Here is a 14,816-nt window from a genome sequence, read left to right as displayed (position 1 = left end):
GACTATATTCTTTCAGTAGAATTGTATTTATAATCCTATATACTTTTTGAACTGTTAAAATTTTATTTTTTCTCCAGGGGCCTATAGTTGAGTTTCTAAAGTTAAATGTACTTATGATATGATTCTACTATAATATACTTTATAGAGCATAAAGAGAAGAGCTTTAGGTTTCTTGAGTATTCACAAATAGCAAAAAATAAAGCATTTCCCTATAGCAATCTGTAGGCAACTATTCTCTAAGTATACAAAAGATCTAGTAAAAATTAAGGGAAAATTGAAAACAATTAAGTGCAATGACAAAAAACTGATAAACCCATTTTCTAAAAGTTGTATATATGGGCAAGGAAATGATTAAAAAGAAAATCACAGTTACTAAAAATTTTTTTTCAGCTAAACTTTTGGTAATACTACTACTGTTCAAAGTTCACCTTTTAATATTCTTTGGCAAACACAAATCAGGTAAGTTTCATAATATCAATGCTTACTTACGTAGTATAGCAAAACAATTTACATAAAAAAAGATCATTAAAAGATCCTTAGGATAGTTATAAAATTCAACTCCTCTATTCTTTTTTATTAAAGATTTTATTTTTCTAAGTAATCTCTACACCCAATGTGGGGCTCAAACAACCCAGAGATCAAGAGTCTCATGCTCTACCGACTGAGCTCACCAGGCACTCCCTCAACTTCTCTATTTAAGGACTGAGAAGATGGGGATTGACAGAACATGCCAATTTTCTACAAGAAGTCTCAAGGAATTTACAGAGCCTAAAAATCTATCAGGGAAAACATTACATGTTTACACCCCACACTATATGTTTCCTTCATATTGAAAAGTTATTTTGATTTTTAAGACTGTAATAGCAGGGAAGATTAACTTTCCATGATATATATACACTCTGAAATTAATGGAACTATACTACTCTGTTAGGCCTCAGAATAATTTAGATTTCTGAAATGTGATTATTTTTCTTATGAACTAAGGATTTCCATTTCACAGAAGTACTTGTTTTCTAGACACAAAGTAAATTGGTTTATAGAACCTTTTCTGGAGATCTTTAACAATAAGCAGCACGTTCTCGTATTTGTTAGAAGGTTTGGCTGTACCTTACCAGATAATTGGGGCGATGCAGTAAATATCTTTACAGTCCCTTCAAAATGTGTATTTAAATTATCTTTACAAAAATCTGTGGTAACATAATTTTAACAGTGAATTTCTATAATCTACATGCTTCGTATAACACAGATTTATGCTTTAAAATAGAAAGCTAAAATCTTAGGACTATATTTTAAGACAGCATTTATTTTAGACACATTTCACAATATAGCCATAATGCTAAAGCAGATATTATCTAGAAATGTTTCCAAAATTACAATCCTGTAAAATTAAAATAATCCTTTAAATATTTAAATACTGTTTTCTGAAAAATTATTTTCCCTCTTATAAATTGTTCTGCATTACTATCATTAGGTAAGGCTTTTGCATATCTACTGACTTGCTGGTCTACTTTTACAGTTTAAAAAAAAGACTAGAGAAGTGTCCAAGTATAAAATAGTAAAATTAACAGCCCATTTTCTTTTCTTATTATGTGAAAATATAATTGCTGAATCAGGAATTGTGGTTCACAGAGTGTACCCAGGAAACAAATGTCATATATTAAATAGTAATAATTCACCTTTGTAATGTGGGTTTATTTAAATGAGAAACACATGTACAAACAGAATTCAAATGAATACTTGACCAAGTCCTTTTTTTCTCTCATTATTTTGAGGGAAAAGGACTTTTAAACTTAAATAGACCACATACTCAAAAAATTAATGAACCTGACATTTCTATAGAAATGTACATCATAACAAAAACACATACCAAAATGTGCTGAACCACTGCTACTTTTACTTTGCGTGGAGGTACTGCATGTCTGGGTCCCAGGTTGTGCTGTTCCTGTTCGATTTATACTCCTATATAATTTTCTACAGGAGAGTTCATCATTGTCACTGTCATGTAGGGATGGTGTCCGAGGCCTAAAATGCCGCCATCTACATGATTTGATATTGACTAGTATCTGACTGAGGTCTTTAGAGAAAGATTTGTCCGAGGTATTTGTTTCTGAGGTATTGGCAAACTGATTGACTGGAGAATGTTGTGGAGAGGAAAGCATTTCCAAATCCAGATGGCGAAACATACTGTCATAGTCTGAGTGAGCTCTGTCCAGTAAGACCCTATTAAAAATAAGGCAGGGAACATACATGTAAAATAGCTATTCAAAAATTATATTAAAAAGACCCACTCAATTCCCCCAAAGCCATCTCAGACTAAATGTTTAAAAGCTATGAATTTGATTATTTCAGTATTTGGCTCCTATAGGCTAAACTCCCAATTTCTTTTCTTTTTTTAAAAAATTCTCAACTTCTGATAAAAGTTCTTTTACTTTATAATTATCTGATTAAAGAGAGTACTCCACCTTAAAGAATAACGTATACTATTCATTTTACATCAGTAAGAGTCTTTCAACAGTTCTAGGAGTTGGTCTACTAGTATAAGTTACTGATAAAACATGAGAATATTTTTTCTTTTCAAATTGCTTTTCAACCAAAGGTTTTTATTTCCATTACAAAGCACCAAAATACGTTATAAAATACCTGTTCTCTATTAAGCAAACACTTCATTTTTTTTTTTGACAGAGGCAGGGGAGAGGTAGAAGTGCAATAAAAAGTATACGATCTTTCGGATATTTTACATCATTAAGATTTCTTTATTTAAAAATTATTTGTCTTTATGTTTTTGAGAGAGAGCGTGCGCGCAAGCAGGGAGGAAGGGCAGAGGGAATAAGGGAGGAAGAGAGAGAGAGAGAGAGCGAGCGAGAGGGAGGGAGAGAGGGGAAGAAAATCTTAAGTAGGCTCCACACTCAGTGCAGAGCCTGTGGGGCTCAATCCCACGACCTTGGGATCATGATCTGAGCCAAAGTAGAGTTAGAAGCTCAACAAACTGAGCCACCTAGGCACCCCTCATTAAAATTTCTTATAGACAAAGTATTTGATACCCACTAGAGGATATACTTTTATGTTATTTATATAAACTTTATAAAAATGATTCTATCTTAAAATGCTACCACTGATAAATGCTAGTACAGAACAAAATATAGCCAACATAGAGAATTTTGACTACTATTGATGTCAACACAATAATGGGAGGAAAAGCACTAAATAAAATATATTTCAGTGCTCAGACAACTCTAAACTTACGGTTTAAGTGATTAAAAACTGAAATTAAGATTCAAAAATGAAAGAAACACATATATAAGCAATAATTCACTATAAATTACATCATTAGATTTTTTCCCAAAAGCACCTTAATGTTCTGTCTTACATATTTTTTTTCACCAACATAGGAATAATTTTCTTTTTCTGCACTTTTATGTGCTCTGTAATTCCTTCTTGCCTCCTGCACAAATATACAGATTCTTACATAAAGGCATCTAGAATATACATGGGTTGGTTCCATCACGTTTAAACAAAAGAAGAGCGATTAGATCCAGAAAAACTGGGATGTCAGGGTCAGGTTATACATTGATCCTGGATCCTTTTCACTGATGAGTTAAACGACTTAGTATACTAGTTATATGACATTTCTTGTTGTTGTTGTTGTTTGATTTTTAATTATTTTATTTTAGAGAGAGAAAGTGTGAGCAGGAGAGAACGGCAGAGGGAGAGAGAGAATTTTAAGCAGGCTCCACTCTCAGCATAGAGCCCTATGTGGGGCTTGATCTCATGACCCTGGGATCATGACCTTAGCCAAAATCAAGGGTCGAATGCTTAACTGGCTGGGCCAGCCAAGTGCCCCAAGTTTTATGACATTCTTAGCCTATTCAATCCTTTCTCCTAATATCTCCCAGAACTTCTGAAATAACTTTTTGCAGTTTCTTTAAGGATTTTAGTAAAAACATCAGTTAAGAACAGCAAATGGGAACAAATGAACTACTGAGAAGGATTACCTCGTTTTCAGCTCTAGATCTGACTCCCTACTGTCTAAAATATCCCTATGCTAGGAGTACAGAAATGCCTTACCTTCCACCGCGCCCAACCCGTCTTCGTGCAAATCCAATACACCTTTGGGGTACGGTGAGGGTAGTTAAGCAGTATCTGTATCGTACATCCCCTAATCCTCCATCTTTAGGACTAGTCCAAGGCCAGTTGCCAGTTTGGTCTAAGTGAGGCTTAAAAAAAAAATCCAAATTATTTCATTTTGTCAGTTAAAGGTGAACAGTTTATTATTGAAAAAGAGAACCTGAAACTTACAGCATAGTACTGACAGCCTGCTTTCCTACGGAAAGCAAAGGGACCATCAGGATCATTTTCTTCTTCAGCTTCTGAAGAGCCAGACAAAACCTTTAAATAAAATGAAGTGAGTCAAAACACGTGACTTCTTACATCCCTCCTCTATATTCATAGAGAGTTTCTCATATTTACCTGGGAGAGAGGTTCTTCATCTGAGCTGGGAAAGTCATACTGATTTAAATCTTTAGCATTAAAGACTGGCAGTGCGGCAGGACTCGTCTGTTGAGGAGTAGCAGCAGCAGACGATGGTAAGACTTTGGGCTTCTTCTCATATTTACGTTTAGGTCGGATAAGATCAGCTTTATCTTGCTGCAATAAAGTCATATATGAATCAAACTCTAGAAACCATGTTCATCAAACTTACAGTTTGGGTAATTTTAAAAAGAAATTTATAGCTATAATGAAGTCATTCATACTCAGAAGAGATAGAAGACTTTATGTTTTGTCATCTTTTACTGTAAAATCTTAGAGGTTGGTCTCTGTGACACATGGGTATGTTCCTACAACCTAAACACAACCTCATAAAATATTTTGTTTCAGTTAAAATAGAATAGAAATTCTTGAGCTTCTGAAATCCTGCAGTTAGTATTTACCATTGGCTCCTGTACCTTTTTCTTAATTTTGTACGAAAAATCCAGAAGAGAATTAAAAAAGGGGGATCTAGTCTTTATTTTAAAGAATTAACAAATCACAAAGCAAACCTCAGATAACTATTACCATACTGGAACATAAAGTTATAATGTGGAGGTGTCACAAAAATAGAGTGGTAAGGATTTGAGAGCTGAACAATAAAGGCTATGTGGAGTGGCGAATTTGAGCAGTTTTAGATGATAAAGAGATGAAATCATTAAACAGAGGCAACGCAGGATAAAATACAAAAGCAAGAGTGAATGAGCTGATGTACTGAGTGATTTTAGAAATATGTATGGCAGGTAACAGCAAAGGCTAGGAGAAGTATGAAGTATTCAATAGGCAAGAAAGGTTAGAGGCAAAAAATAATCCTTGTTGGAAAGAAAAAGTCATGACAAGTAGCATGGTTATGTACATATGCTAAATATTTATATCAAGTTTCAATTACAGTTTTTTTGGGAAAAGTTAATTGTTAAAAAGTTAATCTATATGGTATCTCTCTTTACAATTCCTACTGCTGCATCGACAGGCTAGCCTTGAATCACAACCTGACTTTGTGGCATATTTCATAGTAAGATTTATATGGGTTTTCTTTCTTCACTCTAATGATAAAATACCATTCCATTATCAGCTATTGTTATCACAAAAATTTTTATCACTTTATTTGCTTTTTTTTTTTTGCATTTTTTAAAATGTTTATTTACTTTTGAAGGACAGAGAGACAGAGGGTGAGTGGGGGAAAGGCAGAGAGCAGACACAGAATCCAAAGCAGGCTCCAAGTTCTGAGCTGTCAGCGCAGAGACTGACACAGGGCTTGAACTCATGAGCTGTGAGATCATGACCTGAGCCGAAGTTGGATGCTTAACTGACTGAGCCACCCAGATGCCCCTACCTTATTTGCTTTAAACTCCTTCACATCCATTGCTTCCTGATGTTTAAATTGACTGCTATTAGTAATAGGGATGATGGGGATGGCATAGGTAGGTTTCATTGGTTGTCTCTGTGCCATGACCTCAGACATGATCTCTCCATTGTAGTCACCCAAATTATACCTGAAATTATAAAACAAAATTAAAAAAAGCTTAGAAAGTTAAAGTTAGTTCTGTACATAACTATTAATACCTGATACATAATTATAAACACTGACTAGATTTAAGATTACAATTAAACTTTGACTATTTGCTGAATGCTTATTAAAGATTACATAATTCCTTTTGTTTCTTCTGTTTAGTTTTTTGCTTAAAACTTTATCTTGGCACCATAAGTAGATGACTGTTGGAAAAAAAAAAAAGGCTCGAACTATAACTTACCAATTTTGGTGAAAGATTTGGTGGAGATGTTGAAATTAATGCCTAAAATGGTGTTGAGGAACTTTCTGCTAATTTGAATTGCTTTGTGCTTTACTATAAAACTAATTTTCCTGAAACAAATTATAAGAAATTTAATAGTGGTTTTCTTTGGAGATAATGACTGAGAAATAGGGGAGTGAGGCTTAAAGTTTTCATTGTGTACTTTCCTGAATGACTGAATGTTGAGATTATGGGCCTTTCCCCCTCCCTTCTTTACACTTGTCTGTAAAAAAAAAAAAAAACAACAAAAACCCAGTATGTGTTTAAAAAAAAAAAAAAAATCAGTACCATCTAGTGAGTAAATTAAAAGCTGTAGGACTGACAAATGTTCTCTCCCTCCCAGCCTTGCACTCAACTAAGGACAAAAGAATAAGCTTATACTTGGCATATTTTAATTTTACTGAACCCAGTCACTTTTAAAGAAAATAGAGGAACACATGTAAAATTAAACAAAGTATACCATATCACGCATTTATATAGTCTCTACTTATTAATAGAAGGTATTTCTGGGGTTAACTGCTTAGGTATCATACTTCAATATATAAAATGCTAATGGTACCATACTTCCTATTGAAGTATTCCTATTAAAGTATACTTTACCTCTTTTCCATAATTTCCAGTGTTAAGTGCAATAGCTCCCTTTTACTCTTTTCTCTTCTTTTTATCATCTCTAGGATAGTAACAGCCCGACTCAGATCTCGACGCAGCTTAAGCATTTTTTCATAAGAGGCTTCATCATTTTTGCGATTCTGCAAATATGGAGTTGCTTTTTGAATGTCAGTAACATTTCTAACTAGTGGCATTCTGAACACCACTACTAACATATAAGAATAGATATATTTGATAGGTTAGTTAGAATTTTAAAGATACCAAAAGGGAATATGGATCACCAGGATCAATTATATATAGGATTTTTAAATAGTTTAACATTAAAATATATCATTAATAGCTATGTAATGAATCCTAAGGTTGATTCACTTTAAATTAATACTTTTCATTATTTTGTATAGAAAGTCTATTTAAACACAAATTAAAATACCACCTTCAGATACTGAGATATTTGTAAGTATAAATAATTTTTCTTATATCAAAAAAAAATTACGAAAGAAGTTTTCCAAATTCACTTACTTTTCGAGTCTGCATTTTTTCAGTACGCCTTCTAAAAGCCACATAAGGATCATTTGTGCTGGAACCATCTCGCTTCTCTTGTTTTACTGATGGGATAAGAGATGGCCCCCGACAGTTTTTTCTCTTTTTAATCCAGTATTCATAAACTTCTCTAATTAATTCATCATCTTCTTTTAGCAGTAGCTTGGCTTCCTGCAGACTGACTGGCTAAATGTAAAATCATTATGTCATTTTCATAGAATACATACATAAGGTTCAAAAGTACTTCCAACTTTAATGACAATCAAAACAGCAATAATTAATAACAGCAAATGTGGAGTGCCTTATACATGTCAGCCACTGATGCTTTATTTTAGTTAATTTTCACAACAATCTTATGTTTATCATCTCTATTTTACAGAGGGGGAAAATGAGGCATGGAGAAATTTAAACATATCACTCAAGATTATGCACGTTAGTACTGGGCAGATATGGGATATGAATTCATGCTTGTTAACTCCAGAGTCTGCTCACTTATCCTAACCTCAACATTATCCTATTTCCATATAGGTATGGAAACACACACTTATTACATATACAATGAAGTTTTACCTGCTGACCACTGCCTTTTTCTAGACGGTCAATCATCTCCTCAAACTGCAATGGGCAGATGTCCATTTTCTTTTTCAGTTTATTCACAAATGCTTCATCTTCAGAATCCAAATCATAATCAGGCTGTTCAGCATCCAAACTAAAAGCTGACAGAAGAAACCATAAGCAATCATTTACTATGTGAATCCACTGACAAAAACCTCTCACAGATGTCTGGATAAAAACAAGATCTAGATTTTCTAACAAAATAAGAAATGTATGTTTCCCACATTTAAAGTTTAAGAAAGGAGACTATCCTTACTGTTAATAGAGACATGAGTCATAAAAGACAATGGATGTGAACCCTTCCTCCCACCTCAAAAGCAAATAAACTAGAAGCCATTAAGAACAGAAAGAGATTATCAAATGTATTGTACTATATGAAAATCTTATAGCTTAAAAATGATGCAATATCGGCAATTTCATATGGTTTGACATAATATAAAAGGACAAGGTCTTTAAATAAGATTGTTTCTAGAATATTTAAGTCCTACCTAATAAATTATTTAACTACTTTACCAAATGCTTAGGGAGTGGTATTTAAAGCTGAAGTGTTAGCAGCCACTGCCAATAACAGTAATAGCTTTCACTCAATGAATGCACATCTGCTAAGGTTTGTTTCCTTATGACAATCACTGTCATGGTGATAGAAATGTGATGTATTTCTATATTTGTTAGGATTAGGAAAAAAAGGCCAAGAACCACTGCTCTATACTATATTATCAAATGTCCTTCAATACTTCCCAATATTAAACTAGGTTGATAATATAAATATCAAATAGCTTGATATCAAAATGTCTCACACCTTTCCCTTCCTTAACTTCCCATCATCTCAGAATCCAAATCCTCAGGACTGTTTGAGGTCCTTTTTGACCGAGTCTCTCCAATCTCATCAGTACTTTTTGCCGTAGCAAATATCATGTATTTCTTTTTTAAGTAATTTCTACACCTGATGTGGGGCCTGAACTCACAACTCTGAGATCAAGAATTGTGTGCTCTATTGAGTGAGCCAGCCAGGTGCCTCTCAAATTTTATGTATTTCATACAGCATGCTATATCATGTCTTTATATTAGCTATTTTCTGCTTGCCCACCTAGCAAATGACTGCAAACGACTAATCTTTTCAAAATCCAACCTGACATCAAGTCCTGTGGAATTCCTTCTTGACTGCCCTCCCAACTAGTAGATGGTTCCTTGTCACTTTTTGCTTTTTTAGAAGTTATGAACCCTCTCCCCAGAAAAAAGACTGTGTGAACATACAACATTCTGCATAAACCACCAGCAATTCAAATATCCCTAAAAGCTGTGGTACCAAGCTTAAAAATTCCTGTTCTAGATCAATGCCCTTCTTTTGTACTATTTTCTACACATACTTTATAATCTACTTGATAAGTATTAGAATATGACTGATTTCCTTGAAAGGAGGCATTGTGACTTTACCTCTGTGAGTTTACTTCATTGTATCTTTGTACCTCTAGTGCAGAGACAGTAAACATGTTCATCTTGTATGCCAACTGTTTGCTGTACCCTACTGAAAAACATACTGATACTGCCTCTATTCAAGTGGGGAAAAAAACCCTGAAAAAGTATGCAGTCATCCATTAGTGATATCCGTGATAAGTACAAGAGGGGGTCCTTTGGCTGCCTGAAATTTACATCCTTGCTTTAAGTTTAAAATAGTACCTGGCCTATAGGAATCCAATAAATATTTGTAGAATTGAACATATTACATAGCATTGTTCATTTTCCATTTTGACCTACATTACACTTCTGTAACATTCCTAATTAAAATATTTAGACTCCTTCATTAAATATGTCTGTATACTGAGGTGCCTGGGTGGCTCAGTTGGTTCACTGTCAGACTCTTGATTTAGGCTCAGGTCATGATCTCATGGTTTTTGAGACTGAGCCTTGCGTTGGGCTCCCTACTGAGCCTGAAGCCTGCTTGGGATTCTCTCACTCCCTCTCTCTCTGCCCCTCCCTTGCTCAGAGTGCTCTCTAAAAAATTAAAAAAAAACAACAACTCTATACGTGATCATCTCAGCACCCATGTTTCTTATAACCCTTGGCCCTCCAATGACTTTCCATGATCTATTTGTTTGTTATTGCTATGTAAACAGAACTTTTGGAGATTCTGAAGTAGATTAAAATTAAACACTGTTAGATTAAAAATACTTGTTTTCTTGGGTCCCTAACCAAAACAATCCATAGCTGTATTGTTCAATAGGATAGCCACTAGCCAATTTAAAGTAATAAGATTAAATTAAAAATCTAGTACCTTAGTCACATTAACCACATTTCAAGTATTAAATAGCTACATGTGGCTAGTGCTATACCTGAAAGCACAGATTATAAAATATTTCCATCATCACTGAAAGTTCTATTAAAAAGTGGTGATCCTGATAATACAAAGAGCCAAACTGATACGGACCAACCAGCAATGTTCTGCTTCTTAAGGGTATTTTTATATATTTTTAGGGTCTCATTTATATATTACTTTGGCATCCTCCGCTATAAAATAATTTTTCAGATCAAATCACACTTACCAAACTTATTCACAAAAATTAAACAAACCCATCTACTATCACCTTATTATTGCCTTACCAAAATATATTTGACATACATTATATCATGAATGACAAGTCTCATCTAACATATGGAGGAAGGCAATCAAGACTGGAAAGGAAGATCCCTATCCTAGGAGCGCTCCTGCCTTTTACAGAAGTTAACAAGTATCTGATGGTCAGACTGCTCTTGCCTCTGCAAGAAACTTTCCTTTTATAGTTGGTGCAAACACATGTAAGATCTTAAAATATAAGGAGAACCAAATCTTGTTCAGATATAAAAATATTAATATCCTAGAAAAATGCTAACATGTAAAAATTCACTTTAGGATTTCATTTGACCAAAAAAACCAAAGCCAATGTTTAACGTGTAATTTGGCTTCAGCCAAACCTGTCCCTTCCAAATGATAGCTCAACTGCAGCTGATAAAGATATAATATATTTATCATGGTCCTAAAAATAGGAGTATCTTCAAACTTTCTGGGCCATGTTACTGAGTTTGTTCAAAATAGAAAATAGGGTTTGTAGAGAAACAGGCAAATGGATTGCATCTTGTAATTAAGTTGTCAATTAAAATGAGACCTAGCTAGCCAGTAATTGCTTAAAAATAGGAGCCATATTGTAGAGGCTGACTCCTTTTAAAATATTTTGATAGGGATAAACCCAGATATGTATATGGTTAAACAAAATACACAGATGGAGGAGAAAATGCAGTAAAGAAATCTAAGCAAGAAGAACATAATAGTACATATAAATTGATTATTTTTAAAGGAAATACAAAGTAGTACAAACCACAGTCTCATGCTTAGAGTCAAGTAATAGAGATGAAATGTATATAAATGTTTATATAACAAATGGCATATATAGCTCAGGCCATAACACTAAACAGCATTTTAAAAATATAAGAGGCAGGGGCGCCTGGGTGGCTCAGTTGGTTTAAGTGTCCAACTCTTAATTTTAGCTCAGGTCATGATACCATGGTTGTGGAACTGAGCCCTGCATTGGGCTCCACAATGGGTGTAAAGCCTGCTTGGGATTCTCTTTCTCTCTCTCTCTGTCTCTGCTCCTCTCCCGTTTGCATGTGCACGCCCATTCTCTTTCTCTCTCTCCAAAGAAATAAACTTAAAAAAAAAATAGTAATAAAAAAATAAAACTACAAGAGGCAAATAGTGAAAGGATATTTGGGTCCATCAAATGGCACAAATTGTGGATTAGAAACAGAATGTAATCCCTGATTGAAAAGAAGGCACACCATCCAAGGTTCAGGAGACATTTGTCAGACCAGGAATGGTAAATGGGTTTCAACTCAAGCACTAACCCTCAATGATTGGTAATATCAACTTGCAAAGTTCTTAAAATAAATGCTGAGCAGCAGAAAATATTGTTAATAGTGATATTTACTATGGTGTGGTAGTATTTGACATCTTTGCCTTAGACCTAAGAAGACAAAGCTATCATTGGCTAACTAGATCATCGAAGTCTTCAACTTCTTTATATTTCTAAGTAAACAGAGCTTAGAGTCACTTCCAGAATGTACGTGAGGAGAATGAATAGAGAATCCCAGATTTGAAAGATTTAAATCACAGATACAAAATCCTTTTTGATAAAGTTCTGTGGTTGATTTTATGGATTTTATATGTTAGAACATAGTATCAGAAGAATAATGGGGGAAGATGGAGTGTTGCAGGGGGATGGGGAGGTAGGCAAAGGAAGGAGAAAATGCAATCTTTCAGAATCAGGGCATAAAGACAGGATACATCCATGCTGAGAGGTACTTTAGAAAGTAGCTTCAACAAAGATCTATTTTATTATTTTTTTAAATTTTTTTTTTTCAACGTTTTTTATTTATTTTTTTGGGACAGAGAGAGACAGAGCATGAACAGGGAGGGGCAGAGAGAGAGGGAGACACAGAAGCGGAAACAGGCTCCAGGCTCCGAGCCATCAGCCCAGAGCCTGACACGGGGCTCGAACTCACGGACCGCGAGATCGTGACCTGGCTGAAGTCGGACGCTTAACTGACTGCGCCACCCAGGCGCCCCAACAAAGATCTATTTTAAAAAAACCTTTTCATATAGAAATTCACACCTATAAAAATTGCAAAATGAAAAGAGTATAAGGAATACCTGCATATCCTTTCCCAGATTCACCTGTTAAATTTTATTATCATTTGCATGCATTCTCTATTTTATATCGATATACACATACATACTTTATTTTGGGGGACATTGGAGGGTAAGTAACATTTACAATTGCTCTTTACTGCTAAACACTTCAGAGTGTATTTCCTTAGATTCTTTTATATAATCACAGTATGGTCATCAACCTCATAAATTTAAACTCATACAACAATTTAATTTCCTGCCTATATTCCAATTTTGCCAGCTGATCCAGCACAGGACCAGTCTAGGATCAGGTATTATTTTTGTTACTGTCTCTTTGGCTTCCTTTAATCTGGAACATTTTCATAGTCTTTGTCTTTTACACACTAATATTTTTGAGAATACACACCTCTCCCCAGAACCTTTCTTCTTCTTATTCCCATTGTGATTAGACTATGCACTCTCTGATGGCATACTGCAATACTCAACTGTCTTAGTCCTTCTCAGTGTATCACATCTAGAGGCACACAGTGTTCATCTGTTCCTCATAAGTGATGATAATTTTCATCAGTCAAGAAATTACCCAATTATTCCACTGCATAACTACTGTTTGTTTTTTTCCCCCTCTTGTAAGTAATAAGCAATTTGTAGGGAGAGCTTAAGACCATGCAAATATTCTGCTCCTTTTCAAAATTTCCTCTTCTATTGAGAACACACTGATGATTCTTACATGATTCAATCTTGATCATGATTAACTGCAAAATGACTTTGTAACTCTAGCACTCTCTTCACAGTGTACCATTCAGCTTTTGGCTTTATATTACAAAAGCAGGAGACGACTCTTCACCATTTTTTATCATCAGTATGGATTCACGAATTCCTACATTTTTCAATGCTTTATAATTCATGTTATTCTTAATTTTTCCATTGCTTTATTTTTTTTTTCAACGTTTTTTTTATTTTTGGGACAGAGAGAGACAGAGCATGAACGGGGGAGGGGCAGAGAGAGAGGGAGACACAGAATGGGAAACAGGCTCCAGGCTCCGAGCCATCAGCCCAGAGCCTGACGCGGGGCTCGAACTCACGGACCGGACCGCGAGATCGTGACCTGGCTGAAGTCGGACGCTTAACCGACTGTGCCACCCAGGCGCCCCAATTTTTCCATTGCTTTAATCTTGCTTCTTGGTTTTTCCAGTGGACAGAGCTATAAATATATATACCTAAGTATACACATATATACTTATATAAATGTACATTAAGATTGCTCTTTAAAAACAGGTTTCCTTGGGGTGCCTGGGTGGCTCAGTTGGTTGAGTAGCCAACTCTTGATTTCGGCTCAGGTTATGATCCCAGGATAGTAAGATCAAGCCCTGCATTGGGCTCTGCCCTGAGCATGGAGCCTGTTTTAAGATTCCCCCATCCCTCTCCCCCTTTGACCCTCTCCCTGCTTACACTTGTGCTCTCTAAAATAAGGTTTAAAAAAAAAAAAAGTTTCCTTTCAGGATTAACAGGAGAGTCTTAAGACCCAAGTGCAAAAGGAAGGGGGAGAGAGAGTTGTTCCTGTCTATTCATTCTGGTCAGACTGTTTTGTCCTTTCTTCCAGTATAAATAGGAAAGAAGTCCTAGCTGTGTAATCCAGAAACTTTACAGGTCACTAATCAAAAGAGAAACAACATTACATGATATCTGGATCAAGAGATGCTGAGTAGCCAACACTCAGTGAAATACCTTACAGAGTACCTAAAGACTGAAGCGGATAATGGTTTTAGCATTGGTTTTTTTCCTTCAGAGCTCCCACTAGGGAAAAAGGGAGAAAATTCTGATTTCTTCCCTAAGCCAGTCAAAGACAAGGACAGAGATGAACTTTTCCAAACTAAAGTTCAAAGAAATGTTAACAGAACATGTAACAAACACACAATTGGAAAATGGTGCGTTAAATGAAGCATTTTTTTTTTTTAGCCACAAGACTCCCAGAGCCTATAAAAATGATACTATACATTATGATAGGGGAATACAATATGTAATCATTCTCAAACATGTTTGACCGTTGCTTTTTTTAGGGAATACTAATTATCTATCAC

The 14,816-nt window shown here is 35.0% G+C and overlaps 1 protein-coding gene across 5 annotated transcripts in view; it reads right to left on the bottom strand.

The window, feature by feature from the left end:
• The window catches only part of EPC1 (enhancer of polycomb homolog 1), a 95,612-nt gene that overhangs the window by 10,812 nt on the left and 69,984 nt on the right, over positions 1-14,816 (bottom strand). For all 5 annotated transcript variants that reach the window (XR_009247659.1, XM_058681536.1, XM_058681533.1 and 2 more), the window contains exons 3-10: positions 8,034-8,179; positions 7,443-7,649; positions 6,915-7,063; positions 5,858-6,017; positions 4,468-4,644; positions 4,297-4,386; positions 4,066-4,214; positions 1,868-2,220 (exon numbers count right to left, since the gene is read on the bottom strand). Coding sequence is in view for 4 of the 5 variants with exons in the window: in XM_058681536.1 (XP_058537519.1) it covers positions 1,868-2,220; positions 4,066-4,214; positions 4,297-4,386; positions 4,468-4,644; positions 5,858-6,017; positions 6,915-7,063; positions 7,443-7,649; positions 8,034-8,179 (1,431 nt within the window). In the remaining variant the exon portion in view is untranslated. The remainder of the gene's footprint in view (positions 1-1,867; positions 2,221-4,065; positions 4,215-4,296; positions 4,387-4,467; positions 4,645-5,857; positions 6,018-6,914; positions 7,064-7,442; positions 7,650-8,033; positions 8,180-14,816) is intronic.

This window comes from Neofelis nebulosa, chromosome 8 (assembly GCF_028018385.1).
Source record: "Neofelis nebulosa isolate mNeoNeb1 chromosome 8, mNeoNeb1.pri, whole genome shotgun sequence".
Classification (NCBI taxonomy): domain Eukaryota; kingdom Metazoa; phylum Chordata; class Mammalia; order Carnivora; family Felidae; genus Neofelis; species Neofelis nebulosa.
The sequence above is the reverse complement of the archived record's forward strand: the minus strand, read 5'-3'. Positions and strand labels throughout refer to the sequence as shown.